We start from the raw sequence: 27,317 nt of genomic DNA, 5'->3' as shown, positions 1-27,317 counted from the left end.
ATGTAAATAATATTTTATAACTTTGAATTAAAAATAGGTTTGTTCCAACACTACGAAAAACCGTCACATAACTTTTTATTATACTGTTTTTGTGCCCAAAAATTTACAAAGCATTTTTAAAAAAATTTTCAACCAAAAATTTAATTTTTTCAGAACTTTTCATCAAACTTTTTAGACAATTTTGACTTCTGTCCTTTAATTTGCAAGATTTTCATTCCACCAGGGTACTTTCCCATTGAAATTCCTCACAGCGCTTACAAACAGTTATCTTTAAGCTATGACATGACAATGAAATTGTATGGCGGCCACATCTATGTTCAATGTATGCCTTATCATCCCTTTAATCATACCCAACTCTTACCTAAACAATATTCTAGGCCTGCCTGACAAGCTTCCCAATTTTGTTTTTTACCAACCAGTCTTCTGTGTTAAGGTCTTGATTTTGCGTCTTTACCATGGGCGCTTGTGCATATTATTTGAAACAATTATATTTAAGCCTCATCAAGTGCTTGCGCCAGTTTGTTAATGATCAAATTAGCTTGAGCAGGATCTAGTTGAGTATCAGGATGGTGTCTGTGTGCTACCACCATTCTGAATACTTTTGTCAGGGTGCTTTATGACCTAGTCTGCTCATTGAGTACCTTGGTTTCTTAGCAACTCTGTTACGAGGGGGGTGATGGTATTCTCCCCAAGTCTCTTTTTATTGTCGGGTGTTGCTGATTTGGATTTCTTAGTATTTGCTATAGTATATGTCCCAGCAGCCATTTTTGCCTTTTTCTTATCTTCCTTTGTTGAGCTCTAGTGAGGTGTTATTTAAGACTTACTTATTTATTGGTGTGGTTTTCTTAGACTTTAAACGTGCATTTGAAACCATAAACAGACAACTGCTATTGAGAAAGATGGAAAGGTATGGCTTTGGTGAAAAAATTATAAAGTGGTTTCAAGAATATTTGACTGATAGAACACAAGTGACAAAATATGGTGCCATTTCATCGGCTCAGACATCTCTGTATGGTGTGCCACAGGGAACTGTGTTAGGTCCTACTCTTTTCATACTGTATATAAATGATATTGTTGATGTTGTTAAAAAGTGTAAGGTACAGTTGTTTGCCGATGATACTGTGATATATGCAATAGGGGATAAGGTAGATGAAATAATCGATATAATAAATGAAGAGATATGTAATATATTAAAATGGCTCGATAATAATTCCTTAAGTCTTAATGTAAATAAAACAAAAATGATGCTTATAAAGAATAAAAATTTTAAATTAAATAACATAATAAAAGATGTAAAAATTAATAATATTGCTTTGGAGAGAGTGGTTCAGTATAAGTATTTGGGATGTATTATAGATGAAAATTTAAGTTTTGTTGAACATTTTAAGTTTTTACAAACAAAATAGCAAAAAAAATCTATGCATTGGGAAGAATGTCAAAAAATTTAAGTTGCTGGTCTAGGTTGACCATATATAAATCGATTATTGCTCCCCATCTCTATTTTTGTTCTACATTGCTGTTTTTAATGAATGCTTCTCAAATGAATGTACTGCAGAAAAAACAAAATAAAGCCTTAAGGATAATATTAGGATGTAGTGTATACACTAGTAGAACTGACATGCTAACAATGGCAAATGTTTTAAGTGTAAGACAGACAATTGTATGTAATAGTATGATTTTTGTTTATAAAATGTTAAATGGTCTGATACCTGTGCATTTGTGTAATAATTGTACCTTTGTTCGAGATGTACATGAACACAACACACGTTCTAGAAATAACTTTTATCTGAATAGGATCAACACTAATTTTGGTCAGAACAATCTTTTTTATAGGGGATTAAAGCAATACAATGAATTACCGGAAAACATTAAGGCTTCTGGAAACTTAGCTCAATTTAAAAATTTATGTAAGATATATGTTAAGCAAAGCATTGTGATTTAATTTTAAGGGTATAAATTGATGTATTTATATGTATATTTTTCTAGCCATGTGCTATTAATAAAGATTATTATTATTATTATTATTATTTATTTTTTAATTAAAAAATCCGAAATTATACTTCACAATTTCGAATTTTCAAATTTTAAAAAATAATTCTTTGGTGTATGTGCTAAAAAGCAATTCTAGTGTACTAACAAGATCAGGAATTGTTTTTTGATCGAAACACCTTACAATTTTTTGAGCTGTATCTCCCGCTGATTGACTTTTAATTAATTTTATTTATAGTTTATAAGAAGAGAGTTTTAATTATATTATTTGTAGATTTGTACAAATTTCAATTAAAAATTTGAATCATAATATTTTTTCTAAAAAGATTCATTTATTAAAAGTAAAAATATTATTATTTTCTAAAAATTTTATAAAACGCAAAAATTTAATCCTATTCTATGACCAAGCGGCATCTACATATAAAAATATCTAAAGTTGCATTTGTTGCCCCACTCTTTCATATTTTAGAAGCAATAATAGCGTTGTCATGGCCGCTCCCTAGTGGTACTAAAATCTAGATCCACCTGTCACTGTCATTCTGTTCTTTTTCATAATGTACGATCAACCTTTGCCTACACTCAAAAATAACAGTGAAACATCCTTCTATAAGCGTCTATATTCTTTGATTGTACAATTGTTGATAGGTTGTACTTATAAATTATATTCCTTGCAACTTTTTTAACCTATAGGAGCATTATTAAAATGTTCCAAAATTACAGTTAATTGAAAATACAAAAAACTGAAAAGTAAAAATCTCATTAAAACTTACTTAGTAGATAAACAAAATCAGATTATGTTACATGTGCAGGTAATTCACGATAAAACGATCTATATTGTTCTTCTAAACATTCAGCCATTTTCAGCAAGTCTGCTTTTTTCTTATCAGAAATAGTTAAAGGTTCTCCATACATTTCAGAAAAACCTTCTGGTTCAATAAGATTTTAAACTGTGTTTCGGACTACAGCTTGACCTCTTGGTCTCTTTAGTATAGGTGATATCTGCTATGGTTTCAGGATATTATGTGTTTGTCTTATCCGCAGAACAGTCAGTTCTTGGTTGTGACCTGTATCCAACGTGCTTCTGTTATTTTAATGCTGTCTGTCTTAATTTGACCCTCAACTGAGGTTAAGTCAACAAAATTCTATATTTCTATATTCATAGTATCTTTAGACTGTAGTATCATAGACCATAGTAAGTTTTCGTTCTGCTCCAACCTCTAGTTTCTTAAAATTCTCAAGAACATAACTTAAAATACAAGAAGATATTTCAGCACTGCCCCTCTTGGCTACAATTTTATCCCAACAACTCATGGTAGCTTCAGAGGTTCTCATATTGTGGATAGCAAAATTGTAATTTGTCTATTGACGCTGATAATAAACATTGGAATATGATAAGTTAGGTATAAAAATGACTTGTTGCAAATCTACATATAAATTTATCACATTAGAATTCAACTTAACTGCTTCTTCATCAGTCTTCAAAGATGAATATGGACTGTCTGCCTTTCGGTGATGTAGCTCAGATTCAGTTTGAATCTTCTTTCGTTCTTCCTCGTTCTCTGCAGCACTTAGTTTTATAAAAATTTTATCACATACTTTGCAAGTAGAGGAGCAAGGAACTCCAAAGCGCAATTTAAAATCTTCTTTGATTATTTCTTTGCGGAATTTCACCTTAACTTCTGGATACAATATTTTAAACAGCTCAAATATTTTGTTAATGTAATGTTTTGTTTTGTAAAGGCACTGTTTTCTGTTGGAGTTTCAAGAATAGTGGCTTTCTTGAGATGGAAAAGACAAAATATGTTGTCTGATTGGGTCTTTTACAGACTTTTTGGTTTTTGTTGGATAATTTAAGTGTTTTTAATGACAGTCAAGCAATTTTTGATTTGACTTGATTTTTTCAAATAAATTTTGAACTCTGCATAATATAACGATAATTATGCCTATGTGAACAAAGAGTGATGTTAGGTGGTAATAAGCTGTACACAGGATCTTTACGAAAGGCTCATTGCTCATTCTCGTTAACATCATAGGTAAGGATATGAATAATAGACAGATAATAGATAACTAGCAGATAGATAATAGTTTGAACAAAAAAAAAACCAAGAAAACTGCAAAGATGGGCACCAATAAATATTAATCAGAGATTTAGAAAGGACTCAAATTCGTCATAAAACATATCAATTCATTGCACAAGCAAAACTATAAGAAATGGCATACTGATCTATATAATGCAAAATATATTATATTTAATAAAATAGATTCGAAAAAAGTAATTAACTACATAAAAATGTGTATTTATTCATAAAGGGGATATACTGACAACAATAATCTAATATCTAAATAAACTGCGGTCCTCGATCAAATCCAAAATAAGAGATTATATAATATAATAGTCTCCCGTTTTATACCGCTGTCGCGGCTTTGGGAGTATAGCAGGGTAGTCTGCTATATCTAGGGCCTACGGTATACAAGGAAGGTAACATGGCCAGTGCTACGCTTCAACCGTCTATTATTACCCCTGGTTTTACCCAAGGTACTCATTTTTATTCAGGCTGAGTCGACCTGGGGCCTATAGACATTTTTAAAATGTCTAGATGTTCTTGCCGGCGGTGGGATTCGAACCCCGGACCACCGGCTTGCGAGTCAAGCATCCTACCGCTTGCGCTACGCAGGCTAAGAGATTATTCAAAAAGTAAATGAATTGTTACTTCAAATTTTAAAAATGATAAATAAGGAATAGGGACCACAATTTTTGAACCCAAAAAGCTTTTTACACATAACATACCTACTCTTAATGTTCTCAAAAAAATTGTTACTTCCTAATAATTGAAATAAAATCGAATTTAATCACAAAATGTCTAAATCATACAACGTAATATACTCAATAAAATATCTAATTTCATAATGAAAGAATTAAGTCACATTTTAGTCGTAAAATATCTAGATGTTTACACACTTAATTTATGAAATAATGACGAGGGCGGCTCCTTAAATGCAGCCCTGTGAAACACTAGAAATATAAAAGATGTTTCTTTAAATTATGATCAAACGAATAGAAACAACAATAATAAACTTACCGCAAAATGCGAGTTTTCGATCATCATCATCATCATCATCCAGCCTTCATTTATCACGTCCACTACGGGACATAGGCCTCCCTTAAACTCCTCTATTCTTTGCGATTTTGTGCTCTTTGTTGCCAATTTTTCGTGATACGCCTGATGTCGTCAGACCAAGTGTAGGTGGTCTTCCTCTACTACGTTTGTCTGCTCTTTGCCTCCAATGTGTAATTTTACTCGTCCATCGTGAATCATGCATTCTCGCTACATGGCCTGCCTAATTCCATTTTAGTTCCGCTATGCGTTCCACAACATCAGCAATACTCGTCCTTCTTCGCAGATCTTTGTCGCAGCGAAGATGATCTTCATTTGCAAAGAGTAAAAGACTAATTACTTAATGTCTCCAGCCATCGCGACAACAAAACTAATATACAAATCTGGGAATTTGGGTATTATATATACCCGTTTACCTGACAACTTACCAATCTTTAATATAAATACAAATAAGGTGTACTTACACGCAATAAAAACAGTCTAAAGATAGTACAGCACTACCAATGATTTTAGGGGCAGTTACTACAAAAATAAAACGCCACAAAAATCTATCTCAAAGTATATTGTCCTGGTTTGATGTTCTTCTCTTTTAACAATATATTTTCTTATCAACAAGGTTAATAAATAAACCCTTAAATAAAAACCAGACTTTGGTGGTAAGCAAATAAGTCGCTTAAAAAAAACAAAGATGGTATACTTTGAAACAGCTTTTATATGTATATAATATGTACTGTACATTTAGAGTGATTTGTGATATGTAATCAATATTTTAAAATAGAATTTTTATATGTATGTATACCTGTATACCAAAAAAATCATATTTTAATTACCATATTTTGTTTCAGCAACCTGTTTTCGCAATGCCAAATCATTCGATCAATGCAGAGACTGCTTACTCAAAGCAGTAGAATGTCACAAACAAAATAGGGCGTATCCTTTTTTAATAAAAAGTTTTCTCGTAAAAAACTTCTTTGGTTTATTTTATTTTAATATGAAAAATTTACGATATTACACATATTTTTGACAGAGCTACTTACAAAGGAATGACTTAAAATTAAGGCTTAAGCATACACAGATATTATCTGTCACAGTAAAATTAATTAACGTATCCATGACTGTACGGTAACAACCGTTTAAATTTTTTTCTCCCTCTCACACATTTTTTCATGACTCCTTGACCATGATCATAACTGTGATGTATTGGATGCTGCTGCGTTTATAGGCCAATAATGTGAAATGACTGATGGACCAGGTCCGCTTATCTTTCTCTTTTATTCTCTAGATAATCTCTGTACAAGTTCTCTCTCTACACTGAGTTTTGTATTACATTTTTTTCCTATCACCAAATTCGCAGCTAATTTTTTAAGGATCAACAACCTTTCAAAAGAATTAAAAATTAAATTTTTAAAATAATAAACTTCTCTCATGAAAGGGCCGGTCTTTTCACCTCCAGATAAATATTGTCCTATCTGACAGATAGTTAAGTATCTGGAGGATATACATTTATTCATAGAATAAAATGTACCCGTCTTTTCACGTCAAATTATGTTGCGGTTACTGATCTGTAATATACACGTAAAATTTATTTCGGAACACGCCAAGATTTAATTAATTGTCAAAGAAATCACACTAATCTTTTAATATCTTTTTTGTTATAATGAATTGATATAAAATAATACATGTATATTAATGGTTCTTCTGAGGTTTCTCCATAACACTAAACTATTATATAAGGGGTTAGCTTAAACATTTTCAACTTCAGAAAGTTCAATAATTTCTTTATTTAGCAATTCATCTTCAAAATTGTTATCATTTTGATCTGTCGCTAGGTTATACTCGAAGAATGTTGCTGTAGGTTAGAACGGTTGAGTCAGTTTTACAGCCACTTCCATTAGGTGAAATAGTACCTAAACCTTCTCTTCCATACATAAAAAGTTATGTTACATATCTGGTTTTAATATGAACTTCATTATAGAAATTTTCTTCATGGATTGTTTAGTGGACTGCTTAAAAATGGCTTCAGTATTTAATCAGAATGTCCAAGTAACAACCCATTTCTATTATCTCCATTTAAACTTCTTATCAAGAATACAAAATTATTTATACCTACCTGGTAGGTACCTAAAAAACATATCACATTTTTTAGTTTGATATTTATATTTTGATTATATTCTCTATTTTTGTTCGTATCTTTGAATCCTTTTACATTGTATCGTTCATGTTTTGAACCTATTTCCTTTTTTCTTTGTTTAAAATGTCGACCTTTACCCTACTTTCGACCCGGTAGTGATCCGAATCAGCAATTGGTCCTCTCCTGGTGCGGACGTTTATTATATTCGATTGGTGTATTGAGTCCTAAGTAACATGACCTATCATTTACTGTAAGTCCGTCTGGTGATTTCCAGGTGCCTTTGTGTATATCTTTTCGAGCGAAGTTTAAATTATAAAATCGATTAAAAAAAAACCACTATGAAAAAATAATACATTTTTGAAATCAGGGCTCCAAAAATATTTTTCATTTTGTTGGGCTGTGTTATCATTCCTGTTCCATACCAAGCAATTTCACGTTTATTTTGTATTCCAGTTCTTCCTTTAGCAGAATATTCAGTTTTTTATTGACGCTTGTAAAATTAAAGTATTTGTTTCGTTGTGCAGTTGCTGTAATTGTTGATTTAGCTGCTAATTCAGCTATTGACTCCTCTGTTGCGTCTTTATTTTGCTATGTAGTAAACACATTTCGACATAATGTCATGACATTGATTAATTCCGCTATTAAATAGACTAACTCAATTATTTTGACACTCAAGAGAATTAAATTTTTCTCAGAAAGAAACTTCTAATCTTGATAATTGCCTTTCATTCTCTTTACTGCAGAATATGAAGAATATGTAGGATCAATTGCGGGGAGAATTGTAATTGCAACAATATAATTCATGAAGACTTATTATTTATTTTATAAACTGGATCTAATGTATTATTTTCATTATTATAAACAAATATAACATTCTGTTGTTACAATGTAAAGTGATCTGCCAATGATCGAATTCAAAATTTCCTAGAGTTCATGATTGACACGTGATTTCGGCTATTTTCGAGCAATTACGACGCGTGATTTTGGATGACTAATTTAATTTTTTATTTGCTAGAGTATAGGGTGTTACACAAGTTTCGAAAAAGATAGAAACATTGATAGCAAAATTTACAGGTTTCGGCATATAGCAACTTTAAAGAACAAGATAAGAAACGATAAAATGATAAAACTTTATATGACGTTGACCACACTTACTCGCTACAATGATGTGAAAGTTGGGTAATGACTCAATGATATTAAGAGTCCAATCTAGAAGACGTAAGAAAACTGAATATCTACTCAATCAATGAAAAGATAAATTAATACAGAACAAAATGGAAACAGTCCTATTTTTTTATATACTTAATTTTGTTATTCTTTCATTTATTTACATTTGCTTCTAAATATATTGTTTTTGGCATTAATTAATAAATCAATATTAGCTTCAATTTTTCTTAACAACCGAAATAGATTATTCTATGCTGCAAAAGCTCTTGATCAGTGCGTTTTGGTGAGTAAAGAATTGGGAGATCTAAGAGCAATCCCTCAATATGCCGAGAGAGCAGCGAATATGTATCATACCCAAGGGAATGCAGAATCTGCAGCGTCAGCTTTAGATAAGGCTGCGAAAATTATAGAACAGAAACTTCCAGCTGATGCTCTTAAATTATATCAACATGCCACTGAAATTGTTATGGTGAGCTATCTGCAATACCGTAGAAAAAATAAATCTTACTTTTATGTTTGGAAATTTTAGATCCAAGATAGTACCAGACAGGCAGCAGAATATGCAAGTAAGATCGCAAGACTACATGTAAAACTACACGAGTAAGTATGCTATTACATTCGAGATATGATCTAAATATTTTTGTCTAAATACATTTCATTTTATTAAATTTTTTAAATTTTTTAACAATAAACCAATATTGTTCTGAAGCTATTTTCTTGTGGCATCTTAAAGCAATTACTATTTTAATGGGAATAAGCTACAATTGAAGTTTAAAATAATAGCGGTAATGAGCGGTAAATGAAAATGGTGTCTGGAGAAGACGATACAACTTCGAACTCTATAGAATTTACCAGGAACCAGATATCGTAAAATACATTAAGATAGGGCGTCTGAGGTGGGTAGGCCATGTAATGCGGATGGAGCAAACCGACCAGCTAGAAAAACGCTCCTTGATAGACCTATTGGTCAAAGAAGAAGAGGAAGACCCAGAACAAGATTCCTAGATAACATAGATCAAGATATGATAAATATGGAAATACGTGCTTGGCGGAGGAAGGCGGTGGATAGGGACGACTGGAAAAAAATTCTTGGGGAGGCTAGGACCCACACAGGGTTGTGAAGCCAAAATGATGAAGTTTAAAATAAGTTTATTGACGTTTCAATTTTCACTTTGGAAATCGTTTTCAAAATACATTATTAAAATAGTAATTGCTTTAATATAAACCAAGATTTGTAGTAGCTTTTTTGGGTAATTTTAGTAAATTAGCAAATTAAAAGGATAAATGAATTGTTGCATTTTATTTTTTTATATAAAAAGACCATCAAATTGTAGACAGTAAATTAATTCTTCACTAATAGCCAGTGTTAGTTTGATGAAGTGACTACCTGCACATATAAATTGACAACCTAATGATGTTAATGCACACTGCATTAGGTATAGGTTGACATAGACAAAATCATGACAGATTTAACTATAAAAAATATTATTTGTACAATTTTTTTAACAGAAAAATTTAAGCAAAATGTTGAAAAGGCAGTACAACAGCTGCTGTATAATTTTTGAGATATAACTTCGGCATATACACATTTTGTCCCAGTGCTTTTTAGATGTCGGATTAAATTAAAAATAACATGATGAGTCATGAGGAATTATACATACTCCTACCTCGTATGGAGCTCCCTAATGGGAATAACAAATCACCATTAAAAAGTGTCTGCTCCTATTGTTTATTAATATACAGGGTAAGTTTCTATTCGTCATAACTTTTGAACGAAACTTCGATGTGTCCCATGTTTTGGTCAAACGTTAGACTACTACCACCTAATCAACTGATTTATTCAAACTAGAAAAAAATCAGGTTCGTCTTTAAAAAATTAGTTAATTTTGCTCATAGAAAAAATTTCACCCTTATACGGTTTTTGAAAACTCTAATAAGAATTTTATAAATTAGTCAAATAGGCAATTAAAGTGCCATATTTATTTTTTCTCACACAATTACTTAATTTAAAAAAATTAAATTTGGCTATGAATTAAAAGTTTAGCAAAATGAACCATAGATGTAAAAAAATGTAATTTTTCGTGCAAAAATTAAAATTTTTTGAACAAACATTTAATTCAGCATTTAACAAACGAACCGGAAACCGGAGTTGTTCTTTCCGTCTCGGTTTATTCAAACTGGAAAAAATCGGGTCCGGTTTTAAAAAATTAGTTCGTTTTGTTCATATAAAATAATACCATAGCATATTTATTTTTTTCTCGACAAGATTACTTAATTTTTAATAAAAAAAAATCACATTTTACTATAAAAGTTTGGCAAACTGAAACACGAATTTAAAAAATGTGACTTTTATTGCAAAAATTTAATGTTTAAACATCTATTTAATTTATAAGTATTAATAATATTACAGCTCGTGTTTTTAACACTTTTGCCAATTTCCAGAATTTCAGAAGGTAGAAAGTTGTTTTGAACAATACTGAAGTTAGTGCCGTTTTATTAACGTCTCAGAATTATATTTCTCAGTTTTACGAATTTTTAATTGATAGTAAAATTTGATTTTTATTATTAAAAATTAAGGAATCCTTTGGAGAAAAAAGTAAAAATGCCATTGTATTTGCATAATTTATGATATAATTTATAAAAGTCTTAAGAATTTCCAAAAACCGTATACAAGGTGAAATATTTTTCTATGGACAAGACGAACCAATTTTTAAAATTAGACCAGATTTGTTTGTTAAATGTTGAATTAAATGTTTGTTCAAAAAAATTTAATTTTTCAAGAAAAGACACATTTGTTAAATCAGTGGTTCAGTTTGCCAATTCATAGTCAAATTTGATTTTTTTTTTATTAAAAATTAAGTAATCTTGTGGGGGAAAAGTAAATATGCCATTGTATTTGCCTATATTTTTAATTATAATTCTTATAAGAGTTTTCAAAAACCGTATGCCGGCTGAAATTTTTTCTCCGAACAAAACGAACTAATTTTTCAAAACCGGACCTGATTTTTTCCAGTTTGAATAAATCAAACTATAAAAAACAGGTCCGGCTTGTTTGCTAAATGTTAGATTAAATGTTTGTTCAAAAAAATTAATTTTTGCAAGAAAAGTTACATTTTTTTTACATGTATGGTTAATTTTGCTAAACTTTTAATTCGTAGTCAAATTTAATTATTTTAAATAAAAATTAAGTAATCGTGTGGGGAAAAGAGTAAATATGGCATTTTAAGAGTTTTCAAAAACCGTAGAGGGGGGAAATTTTTCTTATAAGCATAGCAATTTTTTAAAGACGAACCTGATTTTTTTTCTAGTTTGAATAAGCCAGTTGATTAGGTGGGTAGTAGTGTAATGTTTGACCAAAATATGAGACACATCGAACTTACCGTTCAAAAGTTATGATAAATGGAAATTTCAGACAAAATTTACAACTCACCCTGTATATTATTAAACAATGGGAGCAGACATTTTTTAATAGTCATCTGTTATTTCTCAGAGGGGCCTCCATACGAGGTAGGAGTATGTATTTTTGTGGGTGAGCTTGAAATTTCGGATAATAATCCCCATTTATCAATGTAATAAAGACTCTGTTCATTGAATTGCGAAATGATTCAGTTAGCGGTGTTCCAAAGTACTTGCGCAAGTTAACAAAATATTCTTCTTCCGGGAATTCTTCTACCTTCAATTTTTCCTGGAATAATAACTTAAAGCAACCTATTCTTTTCTTCGTTCTTTATAATATACCCAAGATATTCAAACTTTCAGCCCAAGATATTCAGGCTTATTATTCATTTGACTAAGGACTTCTGTGCCGGTAATTCGATCGGTGCATGAGATTTTGTTCGAATGTATGTAGTAGCCTCTCCAAGGCATGTAACGCATCAACATTGTACAATAAAACAGAACCAACAACATAAGATTAGGCGTTTCCCAAATTGTAAGCTTAGATCTTTGTTGCACAGTGAATTCTTCATATTATTGTCAGTGATCATAGACTTCATTCAATGTACATCAGGTATTGTGTGTTGTGTGGCTGACTTACTTGTAACCATATACTTTGTCTTTTCTGTATTCAGTCTGAGTATGTATATTTTGCTCACTTTTGTAATGAATTATTACGATGACATCTGCATATCACATCGTCAAACATAAACAGCTTATGTTTTTACAAATATTCGACGAAGATGATAATATTTTTGTTTTAACAAAAATTCCAATCTCCGGCGTTTCGAATTCAAGACACGTGGCAGCATGCAGAGGACCAAGTTGTGGCAGTGACCTCTTTTTACTACGTACATATACGTACTTATACCATTACTATACATATACTTACGAAATTATATTACCACACAGAAAAGACAAAAAAGCGTCACGTGAGGACACCGAAAAAACCTAACAGCTTCACAACCAAGAACGAACGAGGTGACATCTTTAGAGGTAATGGATTTTCTAACTAAAGAGCTAAGAGTTATATCGACGCAGAACGCAAGTTTACGTCTGAAATAAGTTGTACTAATCATCCTAAAAATTTCAGCCGGGAAATTCCATTGTTTGGCAGTTCTTAATGTTGTTTTTAATTGGTATTTAAAATCTGATCAAAAAATTATAAGACTGAATGTCTTTTTGTTCACTAATTTTTGATGTTATAGCAAATACGTGGAAACATGAGTAGTTCCAGAAAAGTTATTCGTATAGCCAAGGTCGACAAATTATATACAGTCCTCTCTCTCTATAACGATATGCAAGGGACCGGAAATTTTCATCGTTATAAGGAGAGATCGTTATACAGAGAGAGACAAAATTCGGTACTGTAATATTAATAGTACTGTACTAAATAACCTATTTTAATTTAAAAAAATTATCAAAACGAATATAAATGAATTAACATTGTATTCCACATAGATTTATTAACGAATAATATAAGCAATACAGTATAAAAAATGACTGTACAATTAAAACATGTGTACTGTAAAAAATAATATGCTACTGTAAAGTATATTTAGCCTACTTTACCAAAAAAATCTGTCACCTTGGTCTGTCTTCTTTCCCCTTTCCACAGAACTGACCTGACCATGTCCTGAAGACTCATCGAATCTTCCACAGCACTCATATCGTCTTCCTGGTGGATGAAAAATCGATGCAGTACTTTTACTGCATCCAATGCCTGCTGAGGGGTCGGAGCTGGTTCTGGCTCTGCTTCCACTTCCGAGTCACTGTTTTCTTCTTCTTCTACACAAACTGCTTGCAGGATGTCCTCGTCAGAAAGTCCAGATGTTGTAGCTACATTTTCATCAACTTCTTCAAAATCTGTTAGCTCTTCCGGTCCGTAGGTGATAGTAAGTTCAAACTGTCTGGCCCAAACATCTAATGGCAGGTCATCTTCATCATCAGTCAATCCTTGATCTTCCAGCCATCCTGCGTGTTTGAAGGAATGTTTTATTGTATTGCTCGTCACCTCGTCCCAGGATTTACTAATCATTAGGATGGCGTCAAGAATGTTTAGTTTAAGATCGCCATTATTCTCAACCATTTCCATCCAAAGTCTTCTCCTGTAATGGCTTTTCAAACTCTTGATGACACTTTGGTCCATGGGCTAAAGGACACTTGTGTTTGCTGGCGTGTTTGCTGGCGATGGCGAAAAGAGAGTTCGATGTTTTGAAGGTCGCGCAATACAGGATGAGCAGGACAATTGTCTACAAGCAAAAGAATTTTTTCCCTTTAAGCTCGATATCCCACTTTCCTATCGCTTCTTCAAAAATTTCCGAGGTCATCCACGTACTCTTGTTTGCTTTATAGGTCACCGGCAGATTTTTTTATGTTTCTAAAGCAACGCAGGTTTGTCGACTTCCTTATCACTAACAATTTTCACTTCATCGAACCTGTCATGTTAGCGGTCACTAAAACTGTAATGCGTTCCTTAGAGAGCTTTCTACCAATGCACTTTTCCAATTTAAATTTTAAAGTTCTGTTTGGTGTCATTTTAAAAAACAATCCAGTCTCATCGTATCTTCAGTCATATCGTACCTTCAGTCCAGGCCACACGTTTTCTAGCCAATCATCCGTTACGTTTTTGTGCCGCAGCTTTCACTTGCTCAGCCAACCCTCAGATGCCTTGAAATTCTCAATTCCAAGTTCAGTTGCAAAAAATTCAGCTTTTGTCCTGACCACAGGCCCAGAAAGTGGAATATGGTTCACTGAAGCATAGCGCGATCTAAATCTTCGTGCTGAGGTTTCCACAACTTCTTCCTGCTACCGCCCTCCATCTCCGCTTTAAGCCACTTTTTTCTGTCCTTCCATATCGTAGGTACAGTTGACTGAGATAGCCCCGTCCGGCGAACGACATCCGATTGCTTTTCACCTTTTTCTATTGCTCGAGTTATCGATTACTTTTCCTCCACCGAGAGCACTTTACGCTTTTTCGAAAACATGTTGATTGTTGACACACTAAGATACAACTCAAACTGGAAATGAAAAGTCGTCAATAGATGACAACATCTGTGTGATAACAGTTAGATACGCCGCCCGAACAATAAACGTAAGTCACTTAATTCTCTGATAAGAAAGAGTAGAATGGGTGGCCGCATTCCTTAAGCGCAAAACAAAATAACCGCTGGACAATGATCTTGCCACTCGTGACTCAAGTAGTCTGAACTTTAAACACAATAACACATTTGTCATCAACTATTGAACGCTAAAAAGTTATCGCTATAAAGAGAGAACCATATCGGTATAGAGAAAGAATTAATACATTGTTCTTATGATGAACCAACCAACGTTTACTATTTTCATCGTTATAGAGGAATTATCGTTATATAGGGAATCGTTATAGAGAGAGACTACTGTAGTGTATATCATTTTATCAAAAAATAACAGTAACAAGAATTCCTAACTATCCTAATGAGGAATTTGAAGGAAAGAGTAGCACAAGCTTGAGATGTTTCTGCCAACACGATGAAACGTATTGTTTAAGAAACATACAAAATCTCCTGGAGAACGCTTGACCTCGAAAAACTATTAACAGGCCTTCAACTTTCAAAGGATCCATAAACGAGTTCGAAGAGGAAATAATTCGAAGAATTATTTATTCTTACACTGCAATCCACAAAAGAAGACCTACGATGGAAAGCATTCTTGCAGGAGTAAGGAATGAAGAAGAGGTAAACTTTAACGGCCAAATAGGCTCGTTTAGAAACGTAGTTAAAAAATAGGATTTAGATGGAGAACAACTGTAGATAACAGAAAAATTTTAATGGATAAATCTATCTATATAAAAGGCTATAATGACAGGACACACTGTAAGTCCAGTAAACTAACGGCGCCATCTAGAAAAGAAATATGAACTACCATATTTTAATCATATTTTGTTCTTGAAACAATGCGTTTAATAAATAATACTGTATTAATTATATATTAATATAATTAATAATAATTAATTTTAATGATATTTTAAAGGTAGAATTTATTATAAAATAATTTATTGATTATATATTAATATAATTAACAATTAATTTTAATAATATTTTAAAGGTAGAATTTATTATAAAATAATTTAAAGCTTGACATTATTTTAGATTTAAAACCTAGCGTCATCTAGGAAAGAAAATCTAAACTACTCACATCTAACATTTAATTCATATTTTGTTCTTGAAATGATAGGTTCAATTAAAAATACTAACAGTATTAGTTACATAGATTAATACATATTAATTACATATAATTATTAATACGAATATTTATTATTTTTTTCGCAAAATTGACAAAAATCTTGGTTGCTCTAATTTAAAGCTAATATTTATTTTGCAAAATAATTTAAAGCATTATGTTAGTTCTGTTTTCTCCAAGAGTGAGAAAAAAGAGACAAACGTAAGCGTCAAAGTTGTGGATACACCATCGCAAGGAAAATTAATCCAACGAACCGATAGAGTTTTCACTAAAAATTTAGCTTTTAAAAATGTTTCGTAAGATTCTTCTTCTTTTTGTGTAGACATAACTCTGTCTGTTTTTAAATGTGTAATTGTATGCAAAATTAATTACATAATTATTCCGAAATTAAAATGAATTGTTACGAATGAATAAATCAATGATTTGAAGTAATTTTTATTTTACATGTTTGTTTTATTCTTGCATATGATCTGCATTTCACGCATGCTACATACAAAGTTCAACGAACTTGCTTGTGTGAGTGGGTTTACTAGAAAAATTAGAGGGATTAAGAAAAAATTGGAGAGAATCAGACAAAATTGAGTGGGGTTACTAAATGGCAGTTGGTTGGATTCCATTTGCATGGCGACGGGCAAAATCACTAGTATGATATAAAATCAAAAAGACTTGTTAAAATGTACCTGTGTACAAATGTAAATTCTATAAGAGACACTCGTTCAAAATATTTATTTAGGTGATGTATTATTTTTATACGAAAATAAGTTATATGTCAAATTTATCAATTAATATCAATAGTGTGTGTGTATTCAATCAAATTACGGTACCTGGTACCTGTGATGTTGAACTAACACTTCTGCTTCTTCCACAGTGTACTGGGGGAACTCAGGGGGGCAGAATTTTCTTAAAGTTGCGTAGTTAAGTTTACACAAAAAAAACAAGTGTTTATCGCGCTGATCTATACAAGACTGAGGTACGTGTTGTCTGGTAGCTTCGCTTCCCGTAAGTCTCATAGGGGAATTGCGTATAGAGCCGTATTATTTTACGTATATAAGACATACACACACGTTAATTAAATATAAAATAAAATAATGAGAAATACTTAATAATAAATAAGAATATGCGTAGAGGGTAACAACTTGAATATTAAGAAAACTTTAAAACTACAAAGACTAGGGACGGCCAATTATATTTTGTGATGAAACATATATTCATGGTTCACATACCGTACCAATAGCATGGGTGGGTGATCAAAATAAATGTTTAAAATCACCTTTAGCTAAAGGTCAGAGGCTTATTATTGTTTATGCTGGTGGTGAAGTAGGATTCGTACCTGGGTACTCACCATTTTTAAATCGGGGACAAAAAGCGGAGACTATTACGACGAAATGAATAGTAACAATTTTATAAAATGTTTAAATGAAAAATTAATTCCTAATGCTTCGAAATAAAGCATATTGGTAATAGACAATATTATAATGTACTATAACTCATTCCAAATTTTTCCTGGAAGAAAGATGTATTGTTTAAGTGGCTTGCTGAACGAAATATTTTTCATCTTGCAAAAGCAACTAAGGCCGAATTATTTAAAATTATAAAAATGCCCAAGTCACTTTGTAAAACATATTTAATTGATAAAATTCTAGCGAAACATGATATATCAACGTTGCGTCTACCACCTTATCATTCGGAGCTAAATCTCATTGAAAATATATGGGCAAAAAACGAAGTTGCTTCCTGTAACTTTTAAATTAGTTGATGTATGGAAATTAACCGAAAAAAATTGGTGAAGTTACTTTAGAAAATTGGAAAAACATTTGCGCTAATGTCAAAAAAATAGAAATTGAATATAAAGAAAGAGAACATAATATTATGGATAGAGTTTCGGTCCTAATTATAAACTTAGAAGAGTATACACATGACAGTGAAAGTGAATTTTCGGATGATGAAGACTATGGCGACTTGCACCTACTATCTACTCAAGTGGATTGCAACCTTGGCGAAGGTTGCAATCCACTTGAGTAGATAATATCAAACTATTTTTTACCAAAAACGGAATAAGCATTCATATATAATTTAAAAAATTATATAGCTCGCTATCGAAGTCCTTGTAGACACTTTGTCTCAGGGCCAGTAACCCCACAGTTGGAGTCTTACTTTGCCATGAAGTAAATTCCGTCTAAAACTTAAACATCTTAGAGTATTATCAGCAAACATATAATCTCAAATTGATTTAGTTGTATTAAAGGGTTTTTACCCATATATTTAGTGGCTTTACTCATGTAAACCTAGAAAAAGCACTGATGTAGTCATTCCGAAAACGTTCTGTGATGTAGCCCAAAAGGGTTCTTTTATATTATACCTTTTATAAAGGATTTTTTAAATAAAATTTTTATATTATGTGGTTTAAGTTTTAAATTCTATTTTTTACCTAGATATACTAAAAGCATAAAGTTTACTTTCATTCTTATTAAAAAACCGTGACTCACGATGGCTTTTTACACTGAAGGTTATTTTATTTCTTTTTTACCTCTTTTTAGGCCTTAATTTTGTTTCACGCTCTGTGTATTGTTGTTTTAGCTATGACTTGGCAGCTGATGCTATCAGAAGGGAGTTAGGATTACACCAGCAGAATGAGTCATATCAAGCGACTGGTAGACTAACAGTTGCATTAGTATTAGTTCAGTTAGCTAGGGGTGACGTGGTTGCCGCAGAAAAGGCATTTAAAGAATGGGGTAAGTTTAATTAAAAGTATCTTCCGATACAAAGCAATTACTCATTATAGAGGTAAGATTCCACTAGATTATTCCTCTACTATGGAACAGCCACGTGCTTACTATTACCGTAAAGATATAATTGCATGATAGTGTTTCATTAAGATAATTTCAAATATAAAATTTTCACAATACTTCTATACACAATACTATAAAAAATCAAGAAATATAAGTATCGGAAATATAATATGTACCGATGATGGTAAAATTACTAAATTCTGTAAGATAGAAATAATCTAGCTAAAATAGCAAAATGTGTTAACCACATACTGGACATTTACAGAAAATAGATGAAAGTTAGATACTGAAATGAGTTTAGTAGACCATTGATTCAGTTCAAGAGATTCAATTCAAGAGATTAAAATTCAGGTTCAAGCTTTGGCGTGTTTTACATTTTCATAATATAATTTCCATATAAATTGTATAATGCGATTTAATAATATTTTACTTTTCAAGGTAACTACTGCGAAGCTCCAGAATTGCAAACTTTGGAATCTTTGCTACAAGCTTATGACGAAGAAGATCCAGAAGCCGCTAAGAGAGCCTTAAACAGCCCGTTTATCAAACACATGGATGTAGAATACGCGATACTTGCCAGGGATATGAAGTTGCCAGAAAGTTCGCTCCCTCAAACTCGCGCCGTTCAAGAAAACCCTTCGGCACCAATTGATGTCGTATCCAAAGCACAAGGAGATGTAAGTAAATTTGAACTTTTTTTATAATCTTAACAGAATACCGTTACTTATATTTTATTTGATTTATATCTTATGCTGCTGGCATCGTCTCTAGGTATTCTCAGCAAACCTGTCTCTGTATTCAGTTGGTCTGGTTAACTCTTCGAACCTTAATCCTGCACAGTTTCTAATATTATGTAATCATGTGAGCTTATTTCTAAGTAGATGAACAACACGGCCATGACTATCAGCATAGGGAAAACAATGTGTTAGAGAGAGACGTCGCAGTTCGTGACGGCCATGACTATCAGCATAGGGAAAGCAATGTGTTAGAGAGAGACGTCGCATTTCGTGACGTACTGGCGACGTCCGAGCGCGGTGCGCGATCCTATTTTTAGGTGGGTCGTACGGTGCGCGAACCAGATGTGCGGTCGGTACCTTAATTTTTCACGCGTTGCATCGGGATCTCGTAGATATGAAGGGCGCGGCAGACCATTTGAATTTTGGAATTTAAATAAAACAAGATAAACAATATAATTTTTTTATTAAAAGAACTATCACTAAGAAAGAACACAGCATTCTTTATTCGTATATAATTACAATTTTGTTTAACAAAGTTTTTAATTGTTTTAATAGACCGTCTTCAGGGCAGGGTATCCCAAAAAGTTCCCAACTGAACGTTCCTGCTGCTACAACTTTATGTATGTATTCGCTGTACTTATAATAGGTATTGTTTTGAAAAAAGTAAATAAACCCATCCGTGTACCTGAATGCTGATGTTATTTTATCAGGTATTCCGGGGAACAGATAATTTATTGGACCACGGTTTAAGACATCTCCAGCTTCATTAAATTCAGTGAATGAATTATCATTGTACAATAAATATGTTTGACCGCTGTTTGTTTCAAATAAGGCATTTATTTTGGTTCTCGCAGGTATAGAAGGAAAAGTAAAACTTTTTTGAAGTTTTAAATTGGGGAAAGATGCAGCGTAATACCTATTATTGCTTACAGTTATTAAGTGTCCCTCGGAATTCTGAAAAACATGTGAAACTTGCGTAGACCTCAACTCCTTAGGGAGATAATCGGTAATTAATTCTGGATGTTTTGGAAGACGCATTTCATTTAAATCAAACTTCCATAAATATTTGTCAGACCCAACGTACATTCGATAATTTGGAAACTGTGGAGATGTGGCTAGAAACATAAAATCGGGATACTGAATTAGACGTATGTTTTTTATTGCAGGTGTTTTCGGCAAATAGGCCCCGTTTTTTAGTTCAGGTGTATTCGGTACATAGCTCCTGGTTTGCGAAATTGTTTGCGCTTGCGTGACTGGTGTTGTTGTTGGTATCGAATGTTGTTCTGTTTGTCCATATAGTATGCTCATTGCCTTTTTATCATCATCACCAAAACTTGGCACATCTTGTTGATACCAAGCATACATAATAGACGAATCACTATTACTATGTTCCAGTCCGAGGGAATGACCAATTTCATGCATTAGGACAGCCAAAAAATTGACTTCACCATCAGGAGCTCTACCATTTCCTACATACCACCGTTCATTAGCATCAAGATGAATTTCGGTACACTCACCGTTTGCGCTGGGATAGTATGCGTGGGCCAATACTTTTCCAGGACCATCGAAAGTAAATAACATTTAGAGGTTCCTTGACAACTTGCTCGAAAATTATGATTATTTGGCACCACAGTTATAGTAATATCCGGCTTTGAAGAAGGTATTATTACTCGTTTAAACTTTAAATTAGATATTTTTTCCCATCTAGCGAAAGCTTCTGCAGCAAGATTTATATAACTAGGATTACTAATAGCTTGAGGAAAATACCAACTTAATTTCGTTTTATTCCACTTCGAATGAATTGCATAGGTATTGTCGCCAACAGAACATCGAGGCTTATTGATCAAATTCATTGTGTCATTATTTAATGTTCCGGTCACCGGAAGATTGTATCTTTCTTGAAATTCAACTAAGGCCACATCTACACTAGAAATAGCATTACTTGACGCATTTAGATATCCGAAACGCATTAGAAAAGAACTAGCATACTCCAGAGTGCTATTTTCTGCACACACAGTTACAGAGAGCAACAATAAGACATGTAAACAGACAAGCATCTTGGTTTATACTAATCCTCAAAATGTTTAATTAAGGTATTTTATACAAATTATTAAGAAATATTTAAAGTAAAAACGTTGAAAATAACGCTGAAAAATAAATGTTAGCAGAACATTTACATACCGCGTGCTGGGAATCTAATCTCAAAGTTATTTACGTAAATTATTAAGAAATAATTAAACGTTGAAAATAACGACGCAAAATAAATGATATCAGAAATTTAATTGCTAATAAACACTACTTTTTATTGGTCGTTATTTTTTATTATACCGCATAAGGTCAAGCGACCGACATTCTTATCTCAAACACTACTTTAATTGGTCGTTAATCTCAAAGTTATTTGCGTAAATTATTAAGAAATAATTAAATGTTGAGAATAACGACGCAAAATAAATGATAGCAGAAATTTAATTGCTAATAAACACTACTTTTATTGGTCGTTATTTTTTATTATACCGCATAAGGTCAAGCGACCGACATTCTTATCTCAAATACTGCTTTAATTGGTCGTTAATTTGTTATTATACTCACATGTTGTTATTGAACTGCCTTTCTTATCACGTGCACGGGGAATGCTGGTATTTTTCAACCAACAAAGTGGAGAGTACAGCAGCTTTAAATTGAAGCGAAATCATTTCAACCTTCAGTATCAATTTTATTCTGACAGTGTGTGTTAGTGTAACTAGATTGCAAGGTAAGTTTGAGATTTTTTTAAATTAAATAATTGTGACCTCATGCAAGCATTTTGAATGTTAAATAATTTCTGTTTTACTTTTTATTTTCTGTTCTGTAGTTACAGTAAATAACTGTCTACAAAAAAGGCGCTAGCATTTTAAAGTTTTTCACTTTTTCTTTTTTAACTAGATGTTGTTTGATGTTTATAACATTCCGAGATAAAAATTCATCATCTGTAGTTGCAATAACTGTCTACAAAAAAGACGACAGCATTTTGTCTTTTTTTACTTTTTATGTTTTTCGTAATTATTCTATACCAAATTTTTTTAAGATTTTTAAGACGATAGCATTTTGTCTTTTTTACTTTTTATGTTTTTCGTAATTATTCTGTGCCAAAATCAAGATTTATTCTTTTTGAATTAAATGTTGTTTGCTTTGCTGTTTATAACATTTCGAGATTTAATAAAAAATTCGGCATCTATAGTTGCAATAATTGTCTACAAAAAAGACGCAGCATTTTGTCTTTTTTTACTTTTTATGTTTTTCGTAATTATTCTATACCAAATTTTTTTAAGATTTTTAAGACGATAGCATTTTGTCTTTTTTACTTTTTATGTTTTTCGTAATTATTCTGTGCCAAAATCAAGATTTATTCTTTTTGAATTAAATGTTGTTTGCTTTGCTGTTTATAACATTTCGAGATTTAATAAAAAATTCGGCATCTATAGTTGCAATAATTGTCTACAAAAAAGACGCAGCATTTTGTCTTTTTTTACTTTTTATGTTTTTCGTAATTATTCTGTGCCAAAATCAAGATTTATTCTTTTTTTGAATTAGATGTTGTTTGCTCTGCTGTTTATAACATTCCGAGATTTGATAAAAATTCAGCATCTGTAGTTGCAATAACTGTCCACAAAAAAAGACGTCGGCATTTTGTCTTTTTACTTTTATGTTTTTGTATTCTATATAAAAATCAATTCAGCATCTGTAGTTGCATTAAATAATTGTCAATTATGTTTGTTTTACTGTTCATTTTTCCTCTTTTCATGTTATAAATCTTTTATTTCAGATTAGCATTTTGTCTTTTTACTTTTATGTTTTTTGTATTCTATGTAAAAATCAATTCAGCATCTGTAGTTGCATTAAATAATTGCCAATTATGTTTGTTTTACTGTTCATTTTTCTCTTATGATTTTGCAACGTTTCTGCTTTGCTAGTATATTATTCTTTTATTTCAGATGGATTTAACTAAGATTAATTCAGCGTCTGTCGTTGCAGCCAGAAAACCGATACGAAAATTAAAAGACTTGCCGATAGACATCCCGCAACCGATAAAGGAGGCAAAACTTGTCAAAACCAAATTTGGTACATCTGTACTACTCGACATAGGCGACGAGGTGGTGTTTTTGCCGGAACGGGTAACAGAAGTATACCTACCAGCAGTGCCCGAGTTTGGTTCTGGAAAATACTCATTAGTATATCAGGGCCAGGTGGAGTTGGGAGGAAAATACCAGCCTATGTCAAGTTTCAAAATAATCTAGAGCGTCAAAAGAAAAAGAGAGAGAGGTAAGCATTATGGATATTGTTAAACAATGTGAAAATTTATTGTTATTCATCAAAAGAGTCAGAAAGATAGTTTTTGATAAATTTACAGCTAAAGACGAAGAAGTTTGGTTGAAACGCATAACGAAACAAATTAAAACTTGCAATAAAGTAATAAAAAAACGCAATTTGCCTATAGGTACAATTAGAAAACTGCAAACGCATGTCGGACATTTTAAACATTTTAAACAAAGTATTTTAAATAGACATGTAGGTATGGGACTAGACAATAAACTAAAAACAAGAGTTAAATGGGAAAATGTTGTTTCCGCGTTCAATAGTCGAATTAAAACTGGAGTTATAATTAATTTATATCATAAGGACCTAGCATATTTCCTAAATGATTGTTATATTATTTTTAAAAATAAAATCAGAAAAATTTTAAAAGCAGATAAAGTTGTTAAAGTTAATGTTTGTTTTTGCGGAGAATTTATTAAAAAATCTGGGGAGGAGGAAATTTTAACTTTTAATTATTTTAATACAAAAAATGCTATATTAGACATATCTACTGATACAGAGCGATGGTTTTTTGAGAATGTTAAAGATAAAATAAATAATAAGTTATCGGAATTTCAGGAAAAGGACTCGGGTTTTGCATTAAATAAAATTGTATCTTTAGAAGTAAATATTAATCGATATGAAATTGGAAATGGTTCATCTTATATTAAACTCCCAGAGTCTATTCAAAAAAAGCGTGCTTGTATTAATGTAAAAAATTCAGATCAGGCATGTTTTTATTGGGCAATAGTTAGTGCCCTTTATCCGGCTAAACTAAATAAAGAACGTACATCCTCATATCCATGGTACAGTACAGTATTAAAAACAGAAGACTTAGAGGCACCAATGCCGTTACATCAAATTTCAAAATTTGAAAAATTAAATAATGTTTCCGTCAATGTATATGCTTTAGAATTGATAGAAAATAATGAAAAGTCATTTTTCGCAGTATATCCAGCAAGATTAACTAAAACAGTAGTTGCCAAACACGTAAATCTTCTTTTAATTCAAAATCAGTATTTTCCTAAATTAAACGATTATGAAGCACCTCCAGTAGATAATGATAATTCTGAAATTAAGTACCACTACTGCCACATTACGAACTTGTCTAGATTAATTTCTAGACAAGTAAATAAAAGAAAGACCAAATTATTTCTTTGTAATAGATGCTTAAATTATTTTTCAACTGAAGGGAAATTGTCTGAACATAAAAAAATGTGTGCAGATATTAATAATTGTAAAATGTCATTTCCTAAATATGAAGCTGTTAGTTTTAAAAATTATACTTATAAACAAACAACGCCATTTGTTATATATGCAGATTTTGAGTGCATGCTAGAAAAAGTTACAGATCACCAAACATCTATTTCTACTAAAAAATATCAAAAACATATTCCGTATAGTGCTGGATACTATGTAAAATGTAGTTATGATGAAAAGTTGTCTTTTTATAAGAGCTATAGAGGCATTGACTGCATGGATTGGTTTGCTAGTGAAATGCCAAATTTAGCTCAAAGTATTTATTCAAAAATGAAGACAATTATACCAATGGAGGAAAAACCAAGTACTTGTGGGGCTACAGTGTGTCACATATGCGAAAAATGTTTTTCTCCTACAGATATAGTTGTCAGAGATCACGATCATTTTACAGGAGCGTTCAGAAATTTCGCCCACCAGGCATGTAATTTAAATTTTAAAAAAATCTTTGTCGTCCCCCTGATTTTTCACAATCTGAGTGGCTATGATAGCCATTTTATAATTTCAGAATTAAGTAAAAAAGGAGATATTAGTCTACTACCAATCAATAAAGAAAAATACATTTCATTTACACTTAACGATGCAGTTACTAACATAAAATTTCGATTTATTGATTCATTAAGATTTTTAGGGACCTCTTTAGATGAGTTAGCATCAACATTAGATAAAAATAGCTTTATAATTTGCAAACGAGAATTTGGCAATTTAAGTGACGAAAAATTTAAATTAATAACTAAAAAAGGGGTTTTTTGTTATGATTTTATTGATTGTTGGGAAAAATTAAACATTACCGATTTACCTCCGATATAGGCATTTTATAATAAACTAAACGATAAGGGTCTTGCAGATGAACAGTATGCTCATGCTAAAACAGTTTGGGATGCATTTAGCATTGCTAATTTAGGTCAATATTCAGATTTGTACTTAAAGACCGATATTTTGCTGTTGGCAGATGTTTTTGAAAATTTTCGAAAAAATTGCATAATAACTTATGGTTTAGATCCAGCGTGGTACTACACAATGCCAGGTTATTCTTGGGATTGTATGTTGAAATACGTAAGGTGTAAACTAGAGTTATTGCGTGACGTTGACATGATAATGTTTATTGAGAAAGCAATTCGTGGAGGAATTTCAGTATGTAGCGGTAGAATGTCAAAAGCTAATAATAAGTACATGCCTAAATATGATCCTGCAAAGCCCTCAAAGTACTTAATGTATTTTGACGTCAATAATTTATATGGGTGGGCAATGGGAGAGCCATTGTCCTATGAAGGGTTCGAATAGATGGATGACAAAGACTTTGATGTTATGTCTGTACCAGATGACTCTCCCGTAGGGTACATGTTACAAGTTGACTTGGAATATCCTCGCAAATTACATGATCTGCACTCAGATTTTCCATTCGCTGCTGAACACCGTAAAGCTGCGGGTTCAAATCATTCGAAACTAATGACAACACTTTATAATAAAAAAGAATATATCGTTCATTATAGAAATTTAAAACAAATGTTGGCTAATGGATTAGTTTTAAAAAAGATTCACAAAATTTTAAAATTTAAACAGTCTGCCTGGCTGCGGCCCTACATCGAATTAAATACACAACTACGAGCTACAGCTACGAACGATTTTGAAAAAAACCTGTATAAGTTGGCCAATAATAGCATATTTGGTAAGACTATGGAGAACATCCGGAAACATCGAATAGTAAAATTAGTCAGATCATGGAACGGACGGTATGGTGCTAAAAATTTAATTTCTAGTGTACGGTTTCACAGCAGAAAAATATTTAATGAAAATTTAGTAGCTATAGAACTGATTAAATCAGATCTAGTTTTTAATAAACCTTTATACATTGGCATGACTGTTTTAGATATATCAAAGTTATGTATGTACCAATTTCATTACGACTATATGCTCCCAAAATTGGGCGCTGATAAATGTAATTTAATGTATATGGATACTGATAGTTTTATTTATGAACTATACTGTGATGATGCATATGAGGAAGTAATAAAATCAGATATATCAAAATTTGATACATCTGATTACGCTGCAGATAATATTTATAATATTCCTCGCGTAAATAAAAAAGTTTTGGGAGTAATGAAAGATGAAAATAAAGGGGAAATTATGACAAAGTTTG

General features: G+C 31.9%; 1 protein-coding gene across 1 annotated transcript in view; it reads left to right on the top strand.

The window, feature by feature from the left end:
- LOC140434776 (gamma-soluble NSF attachment protein-like) overlaps positions 1-27,317 on the top strand; it is a 47,441-nt gene that overhangs the window by 1,107 nt on the left and 19,017 nt on the right. The window contains exons 3-7 of the mRNA XM_072523279.1: positions 5,951-6,035; positions 8,647-8,872; positions 8,933-9,003; positions 18,637-18,791; positions 19,287-19,525. Coding sequence (XP_072379380.1) covers positions 5,951-6,035; positions 8,647-8,872; positions 8,933-9,003; positions 18,637-18,791; positions 19,287-19,525 — 776 coding nt within the window. The remainder of the gene's footprint in view (positions 1-5,950; positions 6,036-8,646; positions 8,873-8,932; positions 9,004-18,636; positions 18,792-19,286; positions 19,526-27,317) is intronic.

This window comes from Diabrotica undecimpunctata, chromosome 2 (genome assembly GCF_040954645.1).
Source record: "Diabrotica undecimpunctata isolate CICGRU chromosome 2, icDiaUnde3, whole genome shotgun sequence".
Classification (NCBI taxonomy): domain Eukaryota; kingdom Metazoa; phylum Arthropoda; class Insecta; order Coleoptera; family Chrysomelidae; genus Diabrotica; species Diabrotica undecimpunctata.
This window is presented reverse-complemented; position numbering and strand designations above follow the sequence as displayed.